This window comes from Idiotropiscis lumnitzeri, chromosome 8 (assembly GCF_059441095.1).
Source record: "Idiotropiscis lumnitzeri isolate Australia: NSW breed Sydney's pygmy pipehorse chromosome 8, RoL_Ilum_1.0, whole genome shotgun sequence".
Taxonomy (NCBI): Eukaryota; Metazoa; Chordata; class Actinopteri; order Syngnathiformes; family Syngnathidae; genus Idiotropiscis; species Idiotropiscis lumnitzeri.
In genome coordinates, this window is record NC_142398.1 from 14,977,666 (window position 1) to 15,002,234 (window position 24,569).

Below are 24,569 nucleotides of genomic sequence, written 5' to 3' on the forward strand. Positions count from 1 at the left end.
AAGCTATTTAGGGAAATGTTTGGTGTTGTTGGCTACAAGAATATTTTGTGGTAAATATCTTATCTTTTTTTGCCAGCCTAAATACCACCAGTTGCTGACGTTCAAAAATGTTACAGATAATCAAAAAAATAATAATTTTGGATTTAGATTTTAAAGAAAGGATGGACATTGGTTGCACGCAATAAAATATAATATTTCACCAACAGGGATGTTATTTTAGTTTGCTTGTTTTATCTGCGCATTATTTCCTATAAAATACCATTTTAAATCAATTAATTGTGTGTAAATATATAAAAATAATACGCAAAGTGTATTATTATTCAGGGTTATTATTCAATATCGAACATCGTCTGTCAAATTTGTTCGCTGTGGTTGAGTTGGTTGTAGTGACACCTAGCGGTTGCTTGTTGAACTGCGAATGTTCACCTCAGCGAGGTCAATGAGCACAGCGCCGCCCTGTGAGTCTGGTCGGCAAATCTGTCTGAGGAGGGCAATTGAGTAGAATGGCTGCATAGTTGCTTTTAAAATATACATGACGGAGCTATCCGTTTCATTTGTCGCATTCATTTCTAACAGTCCCTCTGGATGAAACTACAATCGGCTGTGGACTTAACAGTTGCAGGAGTGAACAAGACCCCTTTTGGCTCTCTCGCCCCCACAAGGCAGGCTGCCATAGATACGAGTCAATCCCCCGGGAACGTTGATCCTGGCGGTAAAGATTTTTTTTTAAACAAGCTTGACCGACGTCTAACTCGTCAAGACAGTTAAGTCACCGATTTAAAGCGATGGCACACAAATGTGGCTGATTTAATGCTTCTTCTGCCATCAGCTTGATGGCAATTAGCTGGTCAATAGCCAGCTAACTTTAGCCTCGCCCGTGCCCGAATTCTGCTACTTTTTAAAAAAAGAATTTATATTTTGACTATTGAAGGTAATGTGAAGTTATACCTTACGTCAACAGACAATGTTTGCTGTGTATTTTCCTTGACTGACCGTTACCTGTGCGTCATAACGCACTAGCTAGCTATTAACCATTTATGTAATTGACACTTCTACAACGCTGTCGTGTAAATGATGCTGTTTACTTGTTATACGAAATACGACTAATCTTTAATAGGCACGTAGATTTTTCAGATTTTTTATGGCTCGTGCACTACATGGATAAAAGTATTGGGATATTTGATCGATACAATTACAAGAAGTTGACTAGATTAAATGCTACAATTATTTTGAGTTTATCTTCTGGAATTCACATGTTTTATTAAATACGTGTACAGTGGTGGTTAGAGTATTTAAAATGCGTACACAAGAGGTCTGCTGCTTTTGAATAATACTCAAGTAAAAGTAAAACGTACTGCACACCTCCAAATTACTTGAGCAAGAGTAAAATACTCTGAAAAACTACTCAAGTACGGAGTAACCGGTGAGCTAAAGGAATACAATCAAATTTTTATAAAATAACAAATGAAGGCGAATTCAGCCCAAGAAATTGTCTTGTGCTATTTTGTTACAACTTTTTAAACAGCATAACAGTCTCACCAAGCAGAGAGATCAAATGTAAAAGAAATTTTATGATGAGATGAATATGAAGCATCTCGAAACTTTTTCAGTCATTTATGTGATTAACAGACTGTACAACTCAATTAAAACCAAAATTCTAAGGAAGGTAAAAAATAAACAATGGAAGTAAGGTGGTTTTGAAAGTGCACACACCTGCTTATAAGTGGGATTATGCTGTGTTTGTAATTAACCGCTCACATTAAAACTCATTTTCAATGGGAGTCCACTCACACATCTACCACTGTTTCAAGTGCCAAAATTGGTTCCTGACATTAGACTGGTGTTGGAATGGTGAAACAGCAACCAAGGAGGAAGTCTCATGGAAAACCAAAAACAATCACCCTGCCAAGCAATTAATGATAGATAAAGAAAAAATAGTAAGTGGAATGTAGCTCAATGTAAAGCCATATAAGTATTGTTTATTCTCGACATAGATATTCAGATAAAAGTATGTTGCATTACAACTATTTTGACAAGGACAGTTAATCCAACAAGATACTTCTGTCACTGTAACGGAGTAAATCTAGCATGTTACGACCCACCTCTTTATATGTGCAGTATGTATCAATGTAACGCTTTATTCAGCACAACTTCAGGCTTGAATATGATGCAAATGTATTTTCATTTGACCGTGAAAGGCAAATATATGACTGTAAAATTTTACAACACCAGATTAAACTGGATGTACTGTCTCATATGCCAATAACCTGTTTATATCTGGTCGTCAGGAGGAGTATGGACTTTCCGAGCCACTTTGAGCAGATCTTCCAGCAGCTCAACTATCAGAGGCTGCATGGTCAGCTGTGTGATTGTGTCATTGTGGTGGGCAGTCGACACTTCAAGGCCCATCGCTCCGTGCTGGCGGCCTGCAGTACCCACTTTAGAGCTTTGTTCACAGTTGCAGAGGGAGATGCCAGCATGAACATGATCCAGCTGGACAGCGAGGTGAGATACCCTCGTGATAAATACAGTGGTAACTAGGTGTTCCATCGCAAAGTGTTATGGCTCATATTCTTCCCATATTAATAGAACGCAATTGCAACTTTCTTCTTCTACATAAGTGTGTACTCTATGCATGTACGGCACCACACTGACCCTGAGAAGCCAACTGGCGCACCGCAGGAGTAGCCTGTATTTAATTTTAGTTATTCATTTTCATTTAGGGCGGCACTGATTAGCACATCTGCCTCACATTTCAGAGGTGCGGAGTTCACTCCCAGGCTCCGACCTTCCTGTGTGGTAGTTTGCGTTTTGTCCCTGTACCTGTGTGGGTTTTCTCCGGGTACTCCGGTTTCCTCCCACATTCCAAAAAGCAATTAATATTTTCATGATGGCTAAATTGAAGTCGCGTTGGGTTAGAGTGACCATTCAATGTCCAACGTTTGGATAACATTTTCTTTTTCTTAAGAATTTTGGTGGAACTGTAACATTATTATCAGCTTGAAGGGATCTGACATTTGGGCTTGCTCTGTTTACGCAACCAAACAACAGCATTGTGTGTTTGCAGGTGGTGACAGCGGAGGCATTTGCCGCCCTGGTGGACATGATGTACACATCCACCCTAATGCTGGGAGAAAGCAATGTGATGGACATCCTGCTCGCCGCCTCCCATCTGCACCTCAACAATGTGGTCAAAGCCTGCAAACACTACCTGACCACTCGAACCCTGCCCATGTCCCCATCATGTGACAGACCCCCACCGCACCACCAACAGGAGCAGCAGAGGCACAGGCAACAGGTGGCAGACATGGTGAACCCTGGTTTAGGCACCAATGCAAACCTAGCCACAAATGCCGCCACCTCAAAGTTACAGCGCTCCTATTTGCTGCAGCAGCTTGGCCTCAGCTTGGTGAGTTCTGCTTTAGGCGGGATGGAGGAGGACAGGGTGGGCGGCAGAGTGGTTGAACAAAGAGCCTCGTTCCCTATACGCCGGTTCCACAAGCGCAAAGCCTCTCCAAGCCTATCGGAGGAGAAGCCCAGACAGAGGCAGCGCCCCTCTGCCCCGAACTTGGGGTTACTTTCGGAAGAGGACGTGAGCACAAACAGAGAGGAAGGAGTTCACCTCTCGCCAGATTCCCACAAGATGGGGGATGACTCCAAACTGGATGCAGGCATGTTATGTGCCCCTCAGGATGATCCTCAGATGCCGAGCCAGTCAGACAGTGGGCGGTGTGAAGGCAACGATATGGGGTTAATGCAAGGTGGGGTGGGCAAGGAGGAGGACATGGAGGATGGAGACCACCAGAGCAACAGGTTGAAGATAAAATCAGGGAGCGAGGGGGAGGAGGAGGAACCAGAACAGAAGGTATGTTCTATTAGTTTAATAAGAAGTTTTTTTTTTCCTTTTCAGTAAAGGACTCAGATTAAAATTGTGGTTCTTACTTAATATCCAGGATCTAAACATGAAGAAATATATGAATTGCCAAAACATTGAAGATTTGAAAAAGCCTCTCAAAAATGTATGCTTGCGTGATAATCAATGAAGTCAACTGCAATTAAAATAGATCATTCCCTAATGAAAAAAAAAAAAACTTTGGTATGACGTGTAAATTGGGTGAACGTTTGACTAAACTTAACACAGATCAGACCAGGTGTATCGGATCGACAGGTGCAATTCATAATAGGCGGTAAAATGTTGGCTGTATAGATTTGCTTTTGAATGAATGTCCACTGCTCCTCTGGTCTACCTCAGGTGCTGGTCAAACAAGAACCACTGAGCTCACCTGAGCCTGCAGATGAAATTAGTGATGTGACATCACAGGCAGAGGGGAGTGACCCGGCCGAGCCAGCGAGTCAGGAGGAAGAGGAGAAAGTGGAGCTGAGCCCCGAGAGTAGCGACCGCAGCTTCACCTCAGAACCGCAGCCCAGTACCAACTCACTGCTACAGTCTGGCTCCCAGCTTCTCCTCAAGAGCAGCATGGGAGGAGGCGGGGGAGGTTTTGGTTGCGGTAACACGCTAAACAGCAAACCTGATTTCAGTATCTCAAGTTTCCTTGGCCCAAAGAATTTTGTGAGTGGCGGTGCTCGTTTGATGGGTGGGGAGGATGACCTTCCCAACACCACCACTGGTGATGCTGTCGCTCATAACTTCCTGTTAAGGCAGGAGGCTTCTGGACCATCCAGTTCTGCCCCGTCCGCTTTGCTGCAGTCCAGTCCACTCAGCAATGAAGGTTGTACCCGTTTTGGAAACAACCTACCGGCCGATTCCCTCTTCCTTCGCCCGCTTCATGACAGTTATGGGAACCCAAGAGGAAGTGGGGGGAGTGAAGGGCGTGGAGCAGTCGATCCATTTGGTTTGGACTTCCAGCGCTCCAGTCTGGGGCTACACTCCCTGGGGCAACCCCCACGAGGTGCTGGTGGCGCCACCCCCACCGTTCTGGGTTACCCAGGCTACAGGCGCATCGCCCCGAAGATGAGCAACAGTATGGGGAGGGAGGGCGGTGGCACACTCCAGGATCCTGCCTCGTCCTCGTCCAGCCTGGCGAGCCCCATGCTCCTGAATGAAAGTTCAGCATACGACATTGGTCACGGCAGGCCCACCTCCCTCCCACCTCAGCTGACACGGGCCTCGGCAGACGTGCTGTCCAAGTGCAAGAAAGCTTTGTCGGAGCATAACGTCTTGGTGGTGGAGGGCGCTCGCAAATACGCCTGTAAGATCTGCTGTAAAACCTTCCTGACGCTGACCGACTGCAAGAAACACATCCGAGTGCACACGGGAGAGAAACCCTACGCGTGCCTCAAGTGCGGCAAGCGTTTCAGCCAATCGTCACACCTCTACAAGCATTCAAAGACCACCTGTCTTCGCTGGCAAAACAGCAACATGTCCAGTGCACTACTTTAGAGCTCTTGTTGTTCCCAACAAGGATGCTTGAAGCCAGTCTTGATCACAGTGCAACACACATTGTGGACAGTTGAACATTGTTCAGCAAAGTTACCATAAAATGGGATTATATCAAAGCAGGACTGGTTAAACGTCATGACTATTGACCTATTAAGTCACGTGGTTCGACAATGTATCGCCCTGCTGATCACAAATTGGAGCTGCACATACAGCCCAGAGACTTGCACAATCAGTAAGATGTGTTGTCTGCGAGATCAACCCAACCCCGAGTGCCAAGGGATACATTTGCACCTTTGACTTTTCAGTTTACTGATGGGACTAGTCTCAGCTACCCAAGAAGTGCACCTGTCTAGTAAAAGTTTGTGGTATAGTTTAGGAATCGTCACATTTCACTGGAAAATGCAAGCGCATCTTAATTTATATTCAGAAGTATGACTGGAAATTTCAGCCTTTATTGATATTGATAACAACTGAAAGCAAAGCAATTTTCAGCGTGCTTTCTGAAATGTAATAATTGAGCATTTGTGGCTCAATGTATCATTTTTTGTTTATTCCAAAAAGCAAGTGTATGCGTAAATGTTTACTGTGCTTAATTTCAGCGCTTTTAAATGTCTTATGCATCTCACATTGCGCATGTGTTACGCAGACAAATGATTGCATTTTCAGCAAATACCTGATTTTGAATGTCTCTTTTTATTTGTGAGTTAAAGGTGGCCAGCTTTGGTGCGTTCTTGCCACGTTTGTGACCTTTTATGACAACAAAAAAAAAAGACAGTGAGAGAGAATCATTGACTTTTCTAAATTGTTTTACAGTATTTGCACCAATTAGATGTGTTCATGTATCTACCTTGTGACCAGTTGACTTAATTGTCCAAGAGTCTTGATGTTTCTTCTTCATTAAAATCACAGAACCTTATTATAAATGCCGTGCGGGCAGTCTGTCCGGTTGTAAATAGGAGCAAACTTGTTGTTGGGCAGAAATCATGTTCACTCAGCGTCACACAATTGAACCGAAATTGAGTTAAAAAAAAATGTTGATTAAAACAAAAATGTTTATTTTTTTGTATCTCTGAACGCTCTGTGAGAATCGCAATCATTCCTATTGTGCACCTTATTTGCAATGAGAAGTCACTGCAATTAATGTGTTCCTATGAGAATTTATTTGGAAATCTAATCAAAAGCACATTAATTGCTGGGACTATATTTTTTGTTAGATGTAAGAAACACATTTCAAAACCCTCCACAGCAAGAGCGAATGTTAGTGTTCCAAAAACTTAATTTTTGTGGGAACAAGTTCCAGTTAAACTCTACCAACGCGGCTTTCTTAATAAATGGCTTCTCACTGTTGTAATGTGATCCTCTTCCTGTAAACACAAGCTATTTCTATTTTTTGCTACATATTCTTGGAGTCTAAAGTGAAAACTAACAAATCAGAACTAAGAACAGTATCTTTGCCTGTCGCTCACATTTAACTTGCTCACTTGAGTGCCAAAGTAGTGATATTGTCTATCACGCTTAATAAAATATATGCTAAGTCCCAGCATAAAAAGCCCTACATTTCTGATTCTGGTTGCCACGTTAGGCCTTTTCGCTTAAAAAGCTTTTCTTAATCGAGGCCAAACTGTCTGGATTTCTTGTGTTTGTTCTCTGTGATGTTAACATAGCGTGACCATATTGAGGACCAAGGGGTCTTGTTGATTGTAAACTATATTCAGTTGTAAATGCACACTGAATTAAAAAAAAAGAAAAATAGTTTGTGATTTTATTTTTTTTTACTGAACAACTTTTCTATAAATTGCCTATACAGGCAGCTTCTTCAGTTTGATTTGATTTTTTTTTGCCAGTTCTCACAAGCAGAATCCATTCCTGCTCACAGTTTTAGCTCTTTGATCATTGGTTCACCGCGGAGGCCAAGCAGGAGGTTGTTTGCCGCCAGGCTGGACATGGCATTGCGGGTGCTGTAGGAGGCACTGGCGATGTGTGGCAAAATCACTGAGGAGCAAACAGGATTATTATTACTCGTAGGAAGTGAATATGTTGAAAAAAATATTGAGGTGTCTCTTTTGGTATGTGGGAATTTTAGTGAGAGGTCAGATGTCACTGATGTTAAAACTGATTGAGGAACTCGCTCACAATCTGAGTCCACAAGTTTTTCTACTCACACAAGCATGTCTGGACCTTGGTTTGTGCATTTCAAATATTTTAAAAATGATTTCCCGTGTGCTGAATAGTTCTGAATAAATTAAACTAAGGGGCTAGGCACAAGCACTTAATCAAGAAACGTGTCCCACAGTAGGATTTTTCTTTTTTTTTTACCCAACAGTTAGGCAGGTGTGGGTAAACTACGGCTCAGGGGCCACAGGTGGCCCGTAAAACGTTTTAATCCGGCCCGCCGAACTTGAAAAAAATTAAATGAATAAACCTTGTTAATGTTTGATTTTCTAAATACTGTGGTGTGTCAAAGACATATATTTTGTAGAAATGCTTTTGTTCACTTTCATTTAAAATTAAATGTATTTTTTTTCTCAGATGAGGTGAGGTTACTAAAACACTCCATCCATCTGCTCCTGCTCCGACCCCTCTGTTAAATTTTAGAACCCGTTGTGGCCCACCAATCAAAAAGTTTGCCCACCCCTGAGTTACAGGATAAGAACAGTTTATCTTCATCTCAGTACAGTGAGTCTACCCTAACCATACATTAGTTGAGCGAAGGCACATATTTTACATTAGAATAATCTCTTAGTATGACACCAAACAAAAATGTCACAAAAGATATATGTATCTTGAAATAATAATGACCTAGCCTCAATTTACTCGCAAATGTGTTTGACATCTTGGCCTGTTTTATGCAACTACCCCGAGACAACAATAAACAATTATAACAAACTTACCGCAGTTTTTGAGGGTAAATAATGGATGGTCAGTGGGTAGGGGCTCAGGGACGGTCACGTCTAGTCCCGCGCCGGCAATCTGATTAGTGGCCAGTGCCTCATAAAGATCTTCTTGATTCACCACACCGCCTCTGAAAGAAAAACAGGTTGACTGAAGATAAAACAAGCTCTTCTTTCTTTCTAGAAAATGGAACTTTTTTAATTCAAACATTTTGATGAATTTCAATCAGGTTTCCGACCTCATCACAGTACAGAAACAGCTCTTATTAAAGTACGAAATGAAATAACCTTGAACACTAACTCAGAGAAGGTGTCTGTCTTATTGGATCGCAATACAGAATTAGATTGTACTACACTATTGAATAGCCGGGAAATGTGGGCAGGATTAAATGTGACGGTCCTGAAATTGTTCCAAGTCCCACTTGAAGTTAATTAGTTACTTTGTGACCATTGGAAATTTTGAATTGGATCAAATGGCCATTACGTGGGGTTCCTTAAGGGTTGGTCCTTGGACCCCTTTTATTCAGTCTATAACTGCAACTGGATGAACCAAACGTTCCATCAGCTATACCAGAAAATTAAATAAAATACCGCTGGAAAACAACTCGAAAAATTAAAATGCTGTTAGAAAACAACTTGAGTCACTGTCTTCAGAAACCAAAGACCAAGAATGAAATCTTGGAGTGCTGGTAGACTCAGACCTGACCTTCAGCAATTATATCCAAGTAATCACTAAAACACAATTTGACCATCTTAAAACAGATCAAGACTGTTATCCAAGTTATCCATGCTTTTATCTGCAGTAGACATGATTATCATAACGGTCTTCTTACTGGACTCACTCAAAATCAAACAGTTGCAGCTCTTTCAGAACACTGCAGTTTGGTTATTGACCAGAACAAAGATATCAGATCATATACGCCCATCGGCTCAAAATAACTTGTATAATATTTTTTTTCAATTTTGGTAATGGACTATAAATCACTCGTGGTTTGGGTCCTGAATATATTAAAGAAAATATGATTTAACATAAACCCAGTCGAGCTCTAAGATCTGCTGATTTGGAGTCCAGCGTTCAAAGTAAACACGGTGAAGCTTCATTTAGCTGTTCTGCTGCGCAGAAATGAATTAAGCAGCCAATAGAAGTGGTTTTTAATTTTCTTTTTTCTTTTCATTATTATGTCTTTACTCTGCTTTTGTTTTTTTTTAAAGTTTTCTGTTTATGTTTTAAATGTTGTCAATGTATATTCTTTTCGTAATTTTGTAAACTGCTTTTGTTTTCACAGTTTTTGCTTCTGAATGTCGTTAACTGCTGTGCTTGTTGTTGTGTTTTTGCTTGTGTGAAGCAAATTTAGTCGCCTTGTCTATGAAATGTGCAATATAAATGCCGCTGCCTTGCTGACCAAGTATTTGTATTATTATGTGTGTTTTATTTCACTGGAGAATTGTTTGGGTCTTACCTGCTTGTGTTGATGAAGATGGAGTTTGTTTTCATCTTGGAGAAAAGATTTTTGTTGCAGACCATATGTGTTTCCGGTGTTAAAGCACAACACGCTAACAGGAAATCGGACTGCCTTGCCAGCTCATCAAAAGACACTAGGGCGAAGGGATGGATAGTAATTCGCACGAGAGCACTCTATTCCATCAAGAGTATTTTGAATTCCAAGTTAAAAGACACCTGATTTTCTTACCATACTCTGCATTAATGTCACTGGCCAAGTCGGGCCTCGGACCCACGTCAGTGTAGATGAACTTTTTCACTTTAAAGGGAGCCAGACGTTCCGCAATAGCCACACCTTAATGAACAAACACAGACTGAGTCAAACAAGTCAAAAATATTTTAGCTAAGGTGACATGTTTGTTGTCTGGAGTTCTCACCAATCCTCCCCAGGCCTAAAATACCCACAGTGCTGTTGGCCAGCTCATGTCCACACAGCCACAGAGTTCTCCATGTCCCCCAACCTCCACTGAAGCCAGTGTTAAAAGGATCTCATTTGTTACAAGATAGCTTACAACGTGTGCATGGACCATTTGAGGAAAAGCAAGTGTGTGTGCAAATTACGTACGTCTTGGCTTCGTGTGTGGCCTCGATGAGCCTCCTGGAAGTTGCTAACAGCAGAGCTACAGTCAGTTCAGCGACGGCATCTGTCAGAACGTCAGGCGTGTAACCCACACGGATTCCTCTGTGTGGAGACACGACCTTATTTATATATTACTATCAGAATTATTATTATTATTGTTATGATTAATAATAATAATAAGAATATTCTTACTACTAGTATTATTATCAGGGGACTGACTTGTGTTACAAATCCATACGCATGGAAGCGGCTGACTGACGTTACACCTCAGACAAGTTTGAGGGTTTAGTTAATGAACTTGGGGCTTTTTGACAGTGCCAAGGAATCAGATAAAAGGTAGTAATCTCCTCAACAAATGGCAATATTCATATTTTTGCGCAGTGGCCGACTGATTAGCACGTCTGCCTCGCAGTTCAGAGGACCGGGGACCGACTCCTTCCTCTTCCTGTGTGGAGTTTGGATGTTCGCTCCGTGCCTGCAAGGATTCTCGCCGGGTATGCCCGGTTTTTCTCACATTCAATAACATGCATAGCAGGTTGATTGAACACTTTATGAATGAATATTCTCAGCAGTGGTAAAATAAGCAAAGACGGTTGGTCAATTTAACTCAAATTTTTCATTGTCAAATATTAAAAAAGCACGAACGTGTTGTATTGTATTTCACCGAATTCATTTCGAGAATTTGAACTGTCGGGCTAGCATCAGTGAATTTCGTGATAGTTCAGTGCAGTTGGCCCACCGTTAATGTTGGACTCTGCTTCTAAACGTTCAGCCTGGTCTTTAAACCAAGTCTTTACGGAATTACACTCTTCTGCCAAGCCTTGAAGGCTATAAAAGAAAAAAAATTGTTTCTATTTGACATACTAATTTTCACTGTCATTGACTTCAATAGACTGAAAGAGAATCAGTCTAAGTAGTCTCTAAATTTGGGCTATGCACTGAATATCTCACTGACTTTACGGCCAGGAGGCCGTGTAGGGAGCCAATAGTTCAGTTTTCTAAATCTCCACATAATCACATGAATCACCTTCTCTTCAGCTCCTCCAGAGAGAGGTGGTCAAAGCCCACAGACATGGTGCTTAGGACCTTCAGGTTGGGACCTGCAGGAGCGCAATCCGCACATTAATATGTGTGTGAGATCAGTTACGTTGAGCGTGGGCAGTCCTCAAACCTGCAGCATCCAACAGTTCGGCATCAATCTTCTCGGTCAGTACACAGAGGAGGGCATCAACACCTTTGACCTTCTGAAGAAGCTCCTTCCTTGGTACTGGGACGTCATCGGAATCCCACAACTCAAATTGCACTCTGGGAAAATAGAAATCTTGATTATTTCATTGGAATGATTTTTACAAAACATAAATATGTTCAGTGAGATCTAACCAATCAAGTCAAAATGTTTTTTGTTTTTTTGTAAAGTACGTCTTTTTATTTCAGTCACTGCATGTGGCGATACCCTTTAGTCTACATGTCTTATCTCAACTACTGAGTGACAAACAGCACCCCCACCTCCCCCATACTTTACTCCACATAACATTTTGTCTTTGAATTCTTAACGGTACTATATGGGTATCAAAAGCTGATCATTTGCTATATTCCTTGTAGCTTTGGAAGCAATAATTTTACACAATTCTGGCTCACTCACTGTCCGGATTCGTGAAGGATCCTCAGGCCCTCTGGTGGGATTTGGCGGGTGACATAGACCCGTTGTAGAGTTGACATGTCCCTCTGTATGAAGCCTACTGGAGCACCAGTGAGAATCAGTGGCTTGACAGTCGCCCGCTGGAGCTGACGCAGTGCCACGCGACTGCACCACATTGTTAACAGAAAGTAAACCAGAGGGGAGGTGACAGTCGGAGAGATGGCGGTGGGACTTTGAGGTTGTGTACCTGTGCAGACGTTGGCCACTGGTTGGGTGGGAGGTGCCTACAGGTCACTGGCCAATATGATTAGAGGGAGGATATGGCTCTGAAGTCTGAAGGTGAAGGGGATTGTGTCATGTTTTCAGTATTAAGCAACAATATAGACATATTTGTCTGACACACACACGTAAAATTATAGAATCAATTGAGAACGTCATTTGGCTCGCTTCTCCCTTATGTCAACGCACTAAATGAGGGTCTTGGGACGATGTAAATGTTTCACTTGATTGTTGAACTTTGCTTCTTCAAACAGGAACCATCCCAAATTCCAAAAGTGTGGCCATGACTAGCTGTGCACTCTTATTTGAGCAAACACAAAACACTCAAAACAGAAAAGGTGAATCTACTGTTAATGTTCTTTTGTGTAATCATTCTACTCAACTTTGGGTACTGCGCCATAAGCTATGAGCACCAATGCGAGATTTGTGCAAAAACGTTTCTCTCTTTGCAGAAATGATAAGATGACAATAATACAATAATGCTTAAGCATAATACTGTGATACACACTTGTGCATTTTACGGCAACAAATTTAGTGCATTATTTATTTGGTGTCCGCAAAAAATTGTTAAGTTGCATTATTGTCTTTTCACTTTCTAAATTAAAAAATAAAATCAATTTTTGAAAATGTGATAGTACTGCGCATATCATAATCCATTCTTAATCCTTAAGGATGTACAAAAACACATGAACATAAAAAAAGACACATGCAAGTGGAAAATAACAAAATAACTATATTCAATTTAAAAATTAACTAAGCTGTTGAGGACTAAGAATTGTCAACAGAAAGTAACGCGTCTTTTTTTTTTTTTAAATATTATCCTTGTTTACGGAAAGAGGGCAAAAATTCTGACGTCAGAGTTATTGTCGTCTGGAAGTTTATTTTGAGGAACAAGACGAAAGCTATTGTTGGATAACTATTTGCAAATTGTTATTAATTCAAAGCTAATAAGTACTTCATTAAAGCGCACTACAAAAGGCGTAAAACGTTTATCGCAAGAATTTTACACTGTCGAGCTCATTCGATGATTCCAATCACGTGATCGTGTTAACCCGGAAACTTTACAAATTTCTAACCAATCACAACCATTCACTCACCACAGCTCCTCGCGCACACTGACAAGTCTCTTACGTATGAAAGATTTCATTTCTTCATTGTAACAGTATTAACAACGTTTTTTAAAATTTTTTATTCTTTTGGAATCTTCATGCCTCTGTGAGCTACCACTTTTGGCAGTGAGACTATATGAATCGTTCGCACTTTTATCTAGTTTACGCATGCCCAATGTCGGTGCTCGTCACCGGTATCATGCACTGGCACTGCGATAGCTAGCTGCACTTACTCACATCAAGCTTTTCTAATCATCAATTAATAATTAATTATTACATATTGTGTGTTTGTGTCAGGTAAAGAGGGGCTGTTTTGATAATATGCTAAATAGATCGGTATTTGGTAAATGCCACTTTAACGCTAACCACAATTAGCTTGCATGTTGTTAGCCTTTCAGCTACAACCACGGTGCGCTGTAGCTGTGTGTGTTTTTTTTTTTCATTAGAAACAGCAAAATTTGTGACATCTCATCTGCTCATTTTATGTGTTTTATAGGTCGCATCGTTATCCCTCAAGCGTTGATTTCCGACCCTCTTTCCCCTCCCAGTATGGCTGAAGACTCCATGGAAATAGATGACTCTCTTTACAGGCAAGTGGTGTCATGAGCAAACGCAAGTTATTCGCTCTTGGTGGGGCTCATAATTACCTCAAAGCTACGTTGGAGGAGTGGGACATTACACAATTGCTTTTTGGGTATCGACTGACATATTAAAAGCTTATTACTGTACAACTTCTTTCCCCACCCTCTCTCCAGTCGCCAGCGCTATGTGTTGGGAGACAGTGCCATGCACCAGATGGCCCAGTCCGCAGTGTTTCTCAGCGGATTGGGAGGACTGGGAATAGAGATAGGTAGACTATCACACCTTTTGTAATTTATATTCCTGACCACAACATTAGGTACACTTGCACAATTATGAGGTTGTATTGGTTAGTGCCAATAAAATAGCCGTATCAAGGATTTTACAATGCAACAATAATGCTATTGCTCAGTATTAAAAACAAACTGCATTATTCAAAACTTACCTCCATATAATCATGTGGTGTAGTTGTACTGTACTCGTCAAATTATAAACATCATTGAAAGAATGTCAGTGTTGATCATAAATAGGCATTATTATCATCGTGAAAGTGGTATAGTAAATGTTTTGATGGATGGCTATCTGGAAACAGTGTTGTCGTTTTTTTGTTGAAGTGTTTTATTTAATCATTAAATTGTGCTAGTGTACCCAGTGAAGTGTCCGTTGTGTCTCTAAATACATGACCACGCCATTGGAGATCTGACAATGGATGTCTTTGTTTTCACAGCAAAGAACATTGTCCTGGCAGGTGTGAAGGTAGGCACTCTCTTCACATTAAATTTGGGTAAGATGGTGTATAGGGCAGCATGCTGAAAGTAGTACTTAACATGTCTGCCTGCTCAGCCGGAACCCTAATTGTAACAAGTGATATTAAAATGGATGAATATGATCGATATCTTGTGAAATTCTTTCTCATTGCCGTAATTGTTAAGACATTATTAGAACATAGTGTATGTTCCGTATGTACAGGCAGTCACCCTCTATGACACAAAGCAGTGTGAGACCTGGGACCTAGGCTCCAACTTCTTTATCCACAAAGAGGATGTGTTGAGCCAGCGGCAAAGGTAATGGGCATCAGAGACGAGCCATCTTTTCTTCCGCATCACAGTGTACATCCATGCCGATCCCGTATATCCTTTTATATCCTTTCTTAAGGGCAGAGGCGGTTTGCCCTCGAGTTGCGGAGTTGAACCCTTATGTCCATGTTGACATATCCATCTCCGCTCTGGATGACAACACTGATCTCAGCTTTCTTAGAAAGTATCAGGTATATGCAGGCGTACCGAATGAATTGAGTAGAAAGTCCACTGTACGAGGTGAACATTCTATTCACCAAGTATATAGATAGATCAGCCTGCATCTGTTGAAATCACAACATGTAATGTCCGACAACTCTTTTTTGTTTTCTAGTGTGTGATTCTAACTGAAGCCAAACTGAGCCTTCTGAAGAGAGTGAACGAGTTTTGCCACTCACAAAGCCCCCCAATCCGAGTAGGCCTTTTAAACATAAACGAGCAACAACAGATGTCTGTCCTTCAAATTCAACTTACACAGACTGTGAAATGTTAACGCAAACTACACTGTCTCTGCAGTTCATTGGATGTGACACATATGGCATCTGTGTGCGGGTGTTCTGTGATTTCGGAGAGGAGTTTGAAGTGTTCGATCCCACAGGGGAAGAACCCAAGGAGATTTTCATCCAAAGCATCACTCAGGTGAACAGTTAAACGTTTTCCACCAAATATTTTGAGTGACTTTGGTGGACCAAACTCAATTTTGAATATTGTTTTCTCAGTGCTACTCTATTGAGGCTACAAACCGTTGGAGAATTTTTTTTTTTACTATTATTTTAAAATTTTTCTGCTCAGGACAATCCTGGTGTGGTCACCTGCCTTGACAACCAGCCTCACGGCCTGCAGACTGGCCAGAGTGTGATCTTCAGAGAAGTCAATGGCATGGTGGAACTCAACGGCACAGCAAGACATGTTTCAGGTATTTGTGGCAACATTTATTTCTTTTTTTACTGCATAAGCTTTCAAAACAGTGAAGATAAATGAAAAATGTGTTCTTTTATTTGTGTCTATCGTTAGTCCTTTCCCCTCACAGTTTTGCAATAGGAGACACATCCCACCTACAAGCTTATGCACATGGAGGTTTCTTTGTCCTTGTGAAAACCCCAAAGATATACACGTTTGTAAGTCAACAGCATCTCATAATAAATAACGGATAATATTTGAGAAAAAGATCGATTTTTGTTGCTTTGTCTGAACTTACCAAAACAAATATTTTAGGAAACGCTCGAGAAGCAGCTTTGGGATCCTCAGGTCTTAACTCCAGACTTCAGTAAACCAGAGGTGACTGTATTGTATAATACGACTTTAAATTTGTTTTTAGTCATAGACGCACCACTACACCCTTTCTTTCACACACAAAAATGGTTGCTGCCTTTTCAAAATGTACTTGTCACCTTCCCATCAGGCACCACTCCAGATCCATGCTGCCATGTTGGCTCTGGACACCTTTCAGGAACAGCACAATAGACTTCCCAACACTGGGTAAGAAAAACATTTCTGTCTAATCTTCCTTTGTTATGCAACACATTTTTTTGGTGTGTGTGTATAAAGGTGTTGGGCTGCGTCAAATTCATTCATGAAATATTTTACTTGTATGCCACCAGCTGTTTACAGGACGCAGAGACTCTACTTAAGTTAACAGAGGAAGTGAATGCAACACTCAGGAACAAAGTGAGTGTTTTTTTTTCCTTCCCCTTGAAAACGTTAGTTGATCTGATCTTGATGATGTTGCTATTCCTGCCTCTTTTTCTTCTTTGTTTAGGCTCCTGTGAATGCAGAGTTGGTGCAATGGCTGGCGAGGACGGCGAGGGGCACGCTTCCGCCATTAGCTGCTGCTGTAGGAGGCCTCGCCAGTCAGGAGGTTCTTAAAGCCATCACAGGGAAATTTGCACCCCTGCAACAGTGGGTAGGTCAAACAGTACATATCTCAATACTTGGCACTCTGACGTGATGTTTTCTATCGAGTCGGTTTTGTGTATATTGATTGTATTTGTCTTTTGTGTAGTTTTATCTTGATGCCATTGAGGTAGTAAGGCCACTTCAGACGCTGCCCGCTGATGAGTTTCTTCCTCGGGGAGACCGTTACGATGGACTGCGAGCTTGTATTGGTAAATCGTTGTGTGGGGAGCTACACAAGCTCAGGGTTTTCATGGTAAGGTTTGTCCAGCTTGGAAGTAAAAATCGGCACATGACTCAAGTTCTAAAAAGCATGCCGAATTTCCACCCTTGCAGGTGGGCTGCGGTGCCATAGGCTGTGAAATGCTGAAAAACTTTGCCTTGCTCGGAGTGGGATTGGCTCAGAGCTCAGGACAGGTGGACATTTGACTTCTCCTTCATGGTTTTAACCATATATGTCGTGTAATGATTTTATTAATATTATTTGTCTTCAGGTGTGTATCACAGATCCAGATCTCATAGAAAAGTCCAACCTGAATAGACAGTTTCTCTTCAGACCGCATCATATACAGGTGAGATGATTATTATGATTAGTCGAGACTTTTTTTTTATACAATTGCCGTCTTCATTCTTTTGAATTTAAAAGTTTGGCTTGTATTTTTGATTTGTTTGTTTTTATTCATAAATGTACTGGTCTGCTTCCTAGCTATCAGTTTGTAATTATTTCAGATTATTATTTGTATTATTATTAAATACAGTCGTACCTTGATTTACAAGAGCACCAAGCTTGTTTAGCTTGTTTAAGATATGCCACCACTCAAAGTGGCGCAATAAAGCTATCGTAATACCTTTGAATGTGGGCAAGAAGAGCCCCTGTCACGATGCACTTTGAGCAGTTCTGCAAATTAACCAACCGTCAAACACACAAATACAAAATAAGAGCACTTGTTGCAGTTGGCCGTCAATTCACGCCTCGATGCTCTCACGCACACTACTCGATTCCATTGCCTGATTTTTACCCACTAAGACACACGTTGAACTCACTTTACTCTCTTTACATTCTCTAATACTTTGTTTTTGAACAATACAGTACTATTGGGGGCTGTGGCTCACCGGTAGAATGGTTGTTTCCCAACCTAGAGGTTGTGGGTTTGATCCCTGGCCATTGTGACCATGTGGAAGTATCCTTGAGCAAGGTACTGAACCACCGGTTGCTTCTGATGGTCATCTGTAGGCAGATGTGACATCTGTGTGAAGCGCTTTGAGTACCTTGAAACGCATTATACCAGTGAAAGACCATTTATTATTCTTTAACAAAGTTTTTATTGGGGCTGGGAACTGATTAATGCAATTTCCAATGGGGAAAATGTATTTGAAATGGAGTTCTGAGTTTGGTCTTGGAGTAAATTCAACTTGTAAATCAAGGAACCACTGAATTTCAAATATATTCATCTTAAATGTCCGCACCATGTCAAATTGGAGCTATCTACTCCAACTCAATATTAGGGGGCTATCCACTCTGTCGAAACTCCATAGACTTCACAAAGTTTGTTTTTCTCCATGTCAGAAACCAAAGAGTACGACAGCAGCAGAAGCCACTCTGAAGATCAACCCCGACCTCCAGTTGGACTCTCACCTCAATAAGGTGTGTCCTGCTACAGAGAACTTCTACAATGACCACTTCTATTCACGCCTGAACCTGGTGGTCACTGCACTGGACAATGTAGAGGCCCGGAGATACGTGGACAGGTGGGTCAAAACTAGCCTGCATCCTCAAGCTGTGCTCTGTGATAAAAGGGCATCAGTTGATTTTTATTTGACTGTTTTTCAGCCGCTGCGTATCCAATCAGAGAGCACTCCTGGATTCTGGGACCATGGGAACTAAAGGACACACAGAGATCATTGTGCCAAATTTAACTGAGTCCTACAATAGCCATGTGAATATACTTGCAGACACCCACTTCCTCCAAATTTGTACTTTTCTTAAAGATACAGAATGATCCAATTCTTTCCTGCCTTCACTTTGCTCACCAGAGGGACCCCCCAGAAGAGGAAATCCCCTTCTGCACCCTCAAGTCATTCCCTTCAGTCATAGAGCACACCATCCAGTGGGCAAGGGACAAGGTGGACCCCCATAAACCTCATCAGAATTCATTCCCGTGTTATATCAGAAATGGCGGTGGTTAATCCTATTGTTCTCATTTCTTTTCCACCATTTAGTTTGAGAATGCGTTTGTCCAGAAGCCCTCCATGTACAACTCTTTCTGGCAGACCCACAAATCAGCTGAAATTGTGCTCCAGGTGCAAAACAGTCTTTTGTTCCACAAAATGAAGTGCTTCTCTTCCTATTGGTGTTTAATTCTAACGATTTATTTACATTTGCGTACAGAGGATGCAGGCTGGTGAAAGTTTGGAGGGCTCATTTGAAGTCATTAAACTGCTGAATAGACGGCCCCATTGTTGGGAACAGTGCATAACCTTGGCTCGGCTTAAATTTGAAAAGTATTTCAAGAGAAAGGTAAGGACTCTTGCGCAGACTTTATGTTCAAAATCACCATTAGGAATGTAGGAAATATTGCAAGGGATAGTGGAGCAGGTGTACTTAACCTCCTGAAGATTCTGAATGAAATGATCTCTTCATGTAGGCGCTGCAACTTCTGCATGCTTTCCCACTGGACACAAGATTAAAAGACGGAAGTAAGTTTTCAACGCATTCCCATCGGTGCATATTATACACTTGGCAGCAAAACACACCGCTGTCTCTGTTTGTCAGGTTTATTTTGGCAGTCGCCCAAAAGACCGCCAGCTCCTATCGATTTTGACTTAAAAGATCCCCTGTGAGTAAACTGCTTTGACATTAGTGGTCTTGTGTACTGCTCAACTCATCTTACCCCACTGCTCCGCTCTTTCCCTTTCAGGCACTTCAACTTTATTGTCAGCATGGCCCGCCTTTTTGCTGGCATTTATAACATTACTTACTCAGAGAAGGTCAGTTGCAGCCTTATATACGTGTAAGAGCGTGCAACCCACATATCGTTAGCGTCGGGCGGAATCCTCGTATCTCCAAAGTTAAAGAAAGCGAGCCATTTTCAATACTCAAGTTCGGTCAATAATTTGTGAAAATAAGATCAATATATGCGGGTTGACCAATAGTATGGATTTGTGGAAAAAATGAGAAAAAAAATAATTTGTCAATTTATGACATACGAGGTTTCCGTCCGACACCAGCGATATGCAACACATACACAGGCTACTTCATTGTTGATTTTCCTTCCCCTTTCAGGATCTCTGTGAAGAGGTGGTGGCTGAAATCCTCTCTCATGTGAAGATCCCCGAATATCATCCCTCTGTCAAAGTATGCAACAATTTCACTTATATAGATTTTACAATCACAGTTAATGAACTCCATTTATCTTTGGTCATCGCCTTCTTCACAGTGTATCGAGACAGACGAGGGGGCAAAGAAGCCTGATCAATTGAAGATGCCTCTAAGCAGTGAAGAGGAGAGAGCGGCCATCGGGCAGCTACAGTTTGCCATTGCTGGCGATTTTGTCAAATCAGGTATACACTCAGGAAAACAGCTCGTTTAGTTTGTCTTTGAATATTTAGAATGCGGATCAGGAGCAGGTCCATGTGTGGACTTCTGCAATCCGCAATGAAGGTTATAATGTGTTTGCAACATGGATGCCTCACTGAAATCAATAGGCGTTGCGGTTCATTTTATAATGTTGAATTATTGAACATATTGTTCGGAATTCCTAGACGAGGCCCCCAGGGGAGTCTCCTGCTGCCTCGTCAGAGAAAAAGTATCCAAAGAGGAATTTCCACACCACGGTTCTTATTTTGCAAGCGCTGTGGTATCGCAATGCACCACACGAGTCTTTGACTCGTTAATACAATAAATGGGAAGTACAAAAACTGGTTGAGTACGAACAGCATCACGGGTTCGTCCCTCCGTCTCCTGTGGGATTAGGAAGTCAGGCACAAGCTGCAGCATCCAAATTTATCTTATTATCTAAAATGTTAATTTATTAGGATTGTGTTTACCTACATATTTGGACAAGAAAAAAAGTTTTTCCAAAAGTAAAAATGTATCTTCTTATCTGCAAAAACAAATAAAAATGTTCAATTTAAAAAAACTACATGCCAAGGGACAATGGTAAAGTGCGTTAAAGAGCTTCATGTGATCTTCAAAACTTGTATTGAATATTGCCTTTTGTTTTTCTATTAGCAAGGTGGAAAAAATTGTATTTCAAATTTTCAGGCAATATCACCCAGTACCTGATAAATTCTGTGACAGTAACTCCAAGTGTGGCGGCGTTCTCATGTGATCTGTAGACAGGTTGCGGATGTCGTCGCTGCAGTTTGAGAAGGATGACGACAGCAACGGTCACTTGGACTTTGTCACGTCGGCGTCTGCCCTTAGAGCCAAAATGTACTCCATCGAGCCCGCCGATAGATTCAAGACCAAACGCATTGCTGGCAAGATCATCCCTGCCATCGCCACGGCAACAGCAGCTGTGGCTGGACTGGTGAGAAGATCACTCATTACCCGTGGTGCAGCGGATCACCTAAGTCGTCCGGATCGGATCACGGATTTTGAGTCATGGATCAGATTGTTTTTCAGATCAGCTAACAATAAATAAATAAAAATCGAAATGGAAAGCAACAATCATTACTCAGTGGATGTCACATTACGTAATACATTACCAGTAGTTTGATTTGCTTGATAATCTGTAATCCATTCAATGACTTGTTTTGTCTTAGGTGGCCCTGGAGATGATCAAGATAGTTGGAGGCTTTGGCTTTGAATCGTTGAAAAACTGCTTCTTCAACTTGGCCCTGCCTGTAGTGGTCTTCACTGAGCCAGCAGCTGTCAGACGGACACTCATCAGGTAACACCATATGTATTTTTATTCACATGTAAGGCCAAATATTTTTAGAATTGATTGTCCTATCGATTAGTTCATTGATTACTCAAATGAGCAGAAACTCACAAAATTAATAGATAAATGATTCACATTGGACAGCAAGGTTTTTAATTTAAATGAGCACTGTGATTTAGTTTTTGGCCAACAGTTGGCCACAAGGACCGACGTAGGGTTGGTGTGTAGAGGCCTTGATGAGGACAAGCATTTTAAAAAAAGTGACCATTAATGTGACTTCCTCATGCTGTGTCTGTCAGGGAGAACATTTACTTTTCCATCTGGGATTGCTGGACTATCGGCGGCCACGAGGACTTCACCTTGTCTGACTTCATGAATGCAGTCAGGGTGAGAACCACTCTGACTCATAATTTGCTGCGTTATCTCCCTTTCATTCTGAACATTCTTCAATGTTTCCGATGTGCTTCAATGTATTTCAGGAGAAGTATGGAATTGAACCCACGATGGTCGTCCACGGTGTGAAGATGCTCTATGTTCCTGTGATACCAGGGCACTCAAAGAGACTTAAACTGGCGTGAGTACTTCACTGAGAAAAAAAAAATATTTTCATTTCTTCGCTCTAATAGGGAATCAAAGACATTAGTGATCCAGTTTCTATTTGTATAGATTCATTTCTGAGTAACAGTGATCAACAGGAACATTTTAATCAGCTGATTAAAAAAAAACATGAAGCCATTTCCATTTTTATTAAATTTGACAGATTTTACTAAATGCTGCTATTTATAGCTATGAAGTTTCCCCCCCCAAAAAATCCATCTACTGCTGAACCTAACAATTAATTCCTAAACTTTACTAAATATATTATCATATCCAGGGCTCAAAATTGGGCCCAATTTGGTCATGCAAACACCTTAGTGCCAACCAACCAAAGGAAGGGGGGGGGGAGTCTCCTTGAGTCTAAAAAACATATTTTTAAGTTCCTATATATTAATGGATGAAATATTGAAACTTCGGGCAAAGATTTTCACCAACACACACACACCAAGTGTGATCAGGAGGTCCAGCAACAGCATCATGTGTGCCATGTTGTTCATGAGCCACACACAAATGTACAATGCTGGAAATAATACATCGTCCAACCTTACGCACATGATGAACAGAGTGCTGCTTTGGTCTGCCGTCTCAATGTTATTATTACATTATTACTACTACTATGAAAAGTTGAAAACATATCCTTTTCAAAACATGGATTTCTTTATGCATACAAAATTCATGTATTGAGCTGGTGGAGGATTGGACCTGACTTTTTCAAAAAGTGCCTAGGAACTTGATAAATATAATTTTTGTGAGTGATAGTGAGTCCAGCAATGAAGTTGCAGGTATGCAGACTTGTTGTCATGCCAACTTAGCTGATAGGTGAAAATCACTCTACTTACTTTCCGCACGTTGCTGGTTTTTAGTATTGCAATTTTTACAATGTTGTAGTATTGTCATTTTTTCTCATGGCCACGACTATCTTTCTACTATTAGAAAGCAGCTTTTCCAAATAGCAGACCCTCAACGATCCAAAACGGCTACCTGTATTTTGTACATGCAGGATGCAGAAGCTGATCAAGCCATCAGCAGGCCGCCAATACATCGACCTCACGGTATCATTTGCACCGGAGAGACCAGAAGAAGAAGATCTGGCCGGTCCACCTGTCAGGTACTTCTTCAGCCGCGATGAACACATGCCCTGACGACGCCGTGCGTCATGACTCCTTCATGTACGCTGTCGGAATGACCTGGAAGTGGTTGCAGCACACACTCCTCCTCAGCCTTGGTCCCTGATTTTCTTGCCTCTGATCCAACCAGAGGAGCATGAAGGTCCCAGGGGAGCACTTAACTGTGTCTGTGTACATACAGTATCTCCTCTTTTTTTTTTTTTTTTTACTCTTGATGATAAATTCTACAGCACCACCTGTGCTGATGCCTTAATTAAGAACCCTTTTTGTTTGTGGTACTAAAGCCTGATTTAAAAAAAAAAAAAAAAGTTTACATAATCTTGCGCACACCACACAGCCACAGTTTTCTCATTCGTGACAAGTTGATGGGCCAGATTGACGGATGGTCACATTTAAGTTAGAGGTAATATCAGTGAAAATGCCGCCACTGATGCCCGTTATTTGTCCATTTCGAGCAATGGATTTTTGGCCACACTTGTAACTAAAAAAAGTCAATGCGTGTTTCTCATATTTCCAAGCATCGTCGTAGCCACACTCGCATCTCTGCTTACTTATTAGTTGTAGATGAACTTCAATTAGCATCATGCTGCTATCACCTCTGGGATCACGAGCAACATTTTCTAGAGTTTTATTCTGGATTTCAGTTTTTCCCGGTGTGCCGATGTTACGTTTATTTACTCCTTGCTGACTCTGTTTTTGTTGTGTGGATGAACTGTCAGGTTAAAGTACTTAAAGTGTCTTTTGGAAGCTTCCTTACAAGTATTTTGATGAGGGATTGTTGAAGAAAAAAAAATAATGTGTTGAATTCCATCTCCACACAAACACGTTTTACTCAAAAGTCTGTTCCCACTTCATTATATGCAATAAATGTCCCCATTTGCAAATCAAAACAAAACTGTCAATGAACAATGTTGATAGTATTAGTTCTTGTGACATAAATTTAAGTGGTTCAATAAAAAAATGTGAGTTTTCAGGCTGTTCAATTTGTGTCTTTTTTGTTTTAAAGCACCA

General features: G+C 41.2%; 3 protein-coding genes across 8 annotated transcripts; 2 read left to right on the forward strand and 1 right to left on the reverse strand.

Annotated features, from left to right (window-relative positions):
- Positions 1–452: 452 nt before the first annotated feature.
- zbtb5 (zinc finger and BTB domain containing 5) lies at positions 453–9,701 on the forward strand. 4 transcript variants are annotated; one of them, XM_088302885.1, is made up of 4 exons: positions 453–1,937; positions 2,289–2,505; positions 3,068–3,865; positions 4,253–9,701. In XM_088302885.1, the coding sequence occupies exons 2-4, from the start codon at positions 2,296–2,298 to the stop codon at positions 5,399–5,401; spliced, it is 2,157 nt and encodes a 718-aa protein (XP_088159011.1). In that variant the 5' UTR covers positions 453–1,937; positions 2,289–2,295; the 3' UTR covers positions 5,402–9,701. The 4 variants fall into 4 exon arrangements, with proteins under 4 accessions (XP_088159011.1, XP_088159012.1, XP_088159009.1 ...); XM_088302886.1 differs by having other exon boundaries at positions 453–931; XM_088302883.1 differs by having other exon boundaries at positions 453–763.
- Positions 7,150–12,234, reverse strand: grhprb (glyoxylate reductase/hydroxypyruvate reductase b). Its single transcript, XM_088302888.1, has 9 exons — positions 12,016–12,234; positions 11,545–11,678; positions 11,401–11,473; positions 10,359–10,475; positions 10,171–10,259; positions 9,984–10,088; positions 9,753–9,888; positions 8,293–8,423; positions 7,150–7,393 (listed from the first exon to the last, which is right to left on the reverse strand). Exons 1-9 carry the CDS (start codon positions 12,186–12,188, stop codon positions 7,272–7,274), a joined length of 1,080 nt encoding a protein of 359 aa, XP_088159014.1. The 5' UTR covers positions 12,189–12,234; the 3' UTR covers positions 7,150–7,271.
- Positions 12,235–12,571: 337 nt separating this feature from the next.
- Positions 12,572–24,529, forward strand: uba6 (ubiquitin like modifier activating enzyme 6). Of its 3 annotated transcripts, none has more exons than XM_088301884.1 (32): positions 12,572–12,629; positions 13,897–13,990; positions 14,156–14,250; positions 14,707–14,735; positions 14,949–15,043; positions 15,135–15,246; positions 15,390–15,470; positions 15,572–15,694; positions 15,848–15,971; positions 16,070–16,173; positions 16,271–16,333; positions 16,458–16,534; positions 16,657–16,723; positions 16,815–16,958; positions 17,058–17,204; positions 17,285–17,365; positions 17,443–17,520; positions 18,516–18,697; positions 18,780–18,885; positions 18,983–19,072; positions 19,169–19,249; positions 19,338–19,466; positions 19,594–19,645; positions 19,722–19,785; positions 19,867–19,936; positions 20,232–20,303; positions 20,386–20,509; positions 21,287–21,480; positions 21,716–21,843; positions 22,134–22,221; positions 22,314–22,408; positions 23,432–24,529. In XM_088301884.1, the coding sequence occupies exons 1-32, from the start codon at positions 12,575–12,577 to the stop codon at positions 23,571–23,573; spliced, it is 3,186 nt and encodes a 1,061-aa protein (XP_088158010.1). In that variant the 5' UTR covers positions 12,572–12,574; the 3' UTR covers positions 23,574–24,529. The 3 variants fall into 3 exon arrangements, with proteins under 3 accessions (XP_088158010.1, XP_088158011.1, XP_088158012.1); XM_088301885.1 differs by lacking the exon at positions 12,572–12,629 and adding an exon at positions 13,374–13,422; XM_088301886.1 differs by lacking the exon at positions 12,572–12,629 and adding an exon at positions 13,391–13,506.
- The last annotated feature ends 40 nt before the right edge of the window (positions 24,530–24,569 follow it).

Coding starts and splice junctions, on each gene's coding strand:
- zbtb5 (XM_088302885.1), top strand. CDS start 2,296: ATGGACTTTCCGAGCCACTTTGAGCAGATCTTCCAGCAGCTCAACTAT. Junction 2,506..3,067: donor TGATCCAGCTGGACAGCGAG/GTGAGATACCCT, acceptor GTGTGTTTGCAG/GTGGTGACAGCGGAGGCATT. Junction 3,866..4,252: donor AGGAGGAACCAGAACAGAAG/GTATGTTCTATT, acceptor GGTCTACCTCAG/GTGCTGGTCAAACAAGAACC.
- uba6 (XM_088301884.1), top strand. CDS start 12,575: ATGACTAGCTGTGCACTCTTATTTGAGCAAACACAAAACACTCAAAAC. Junction 16,334..16,457: donor CAGACTTCAGTAAACCAGAG/GTGACTGTATTG, acceptor CCTTCCCATCAG/GCACCACTCCAGATCCATGC. Junction 22,409..23,431: donor TCAAAGAGACTTAAACTGGC/GTGAGTACTTCA, acceptor TTGTACATGCAG/GATGCAGAAGCTGATCAAGC.
- grhprb (XM_088302888.1), bottom strand. CDS start 12,188: ATGTGGTGCAGTCGCGTGGCACTGCGTCAGCTCCAGCGGGCGACTGTC. Junction 11,474..11,544: donor CGAACTGTTGGATGCTGCAG/GTTTGAGGACTG, acceptor GCGCTCCTGCAG/GTCCCAACCTGAAGGTCCTA. Junction 8,424..9,752: donor ATCTTCATCAACACAAGCAG/GTAAGACCCAAA, acceptor TTTTTCTTTCAG/AGGCGGTGTGGTGAATCAAG.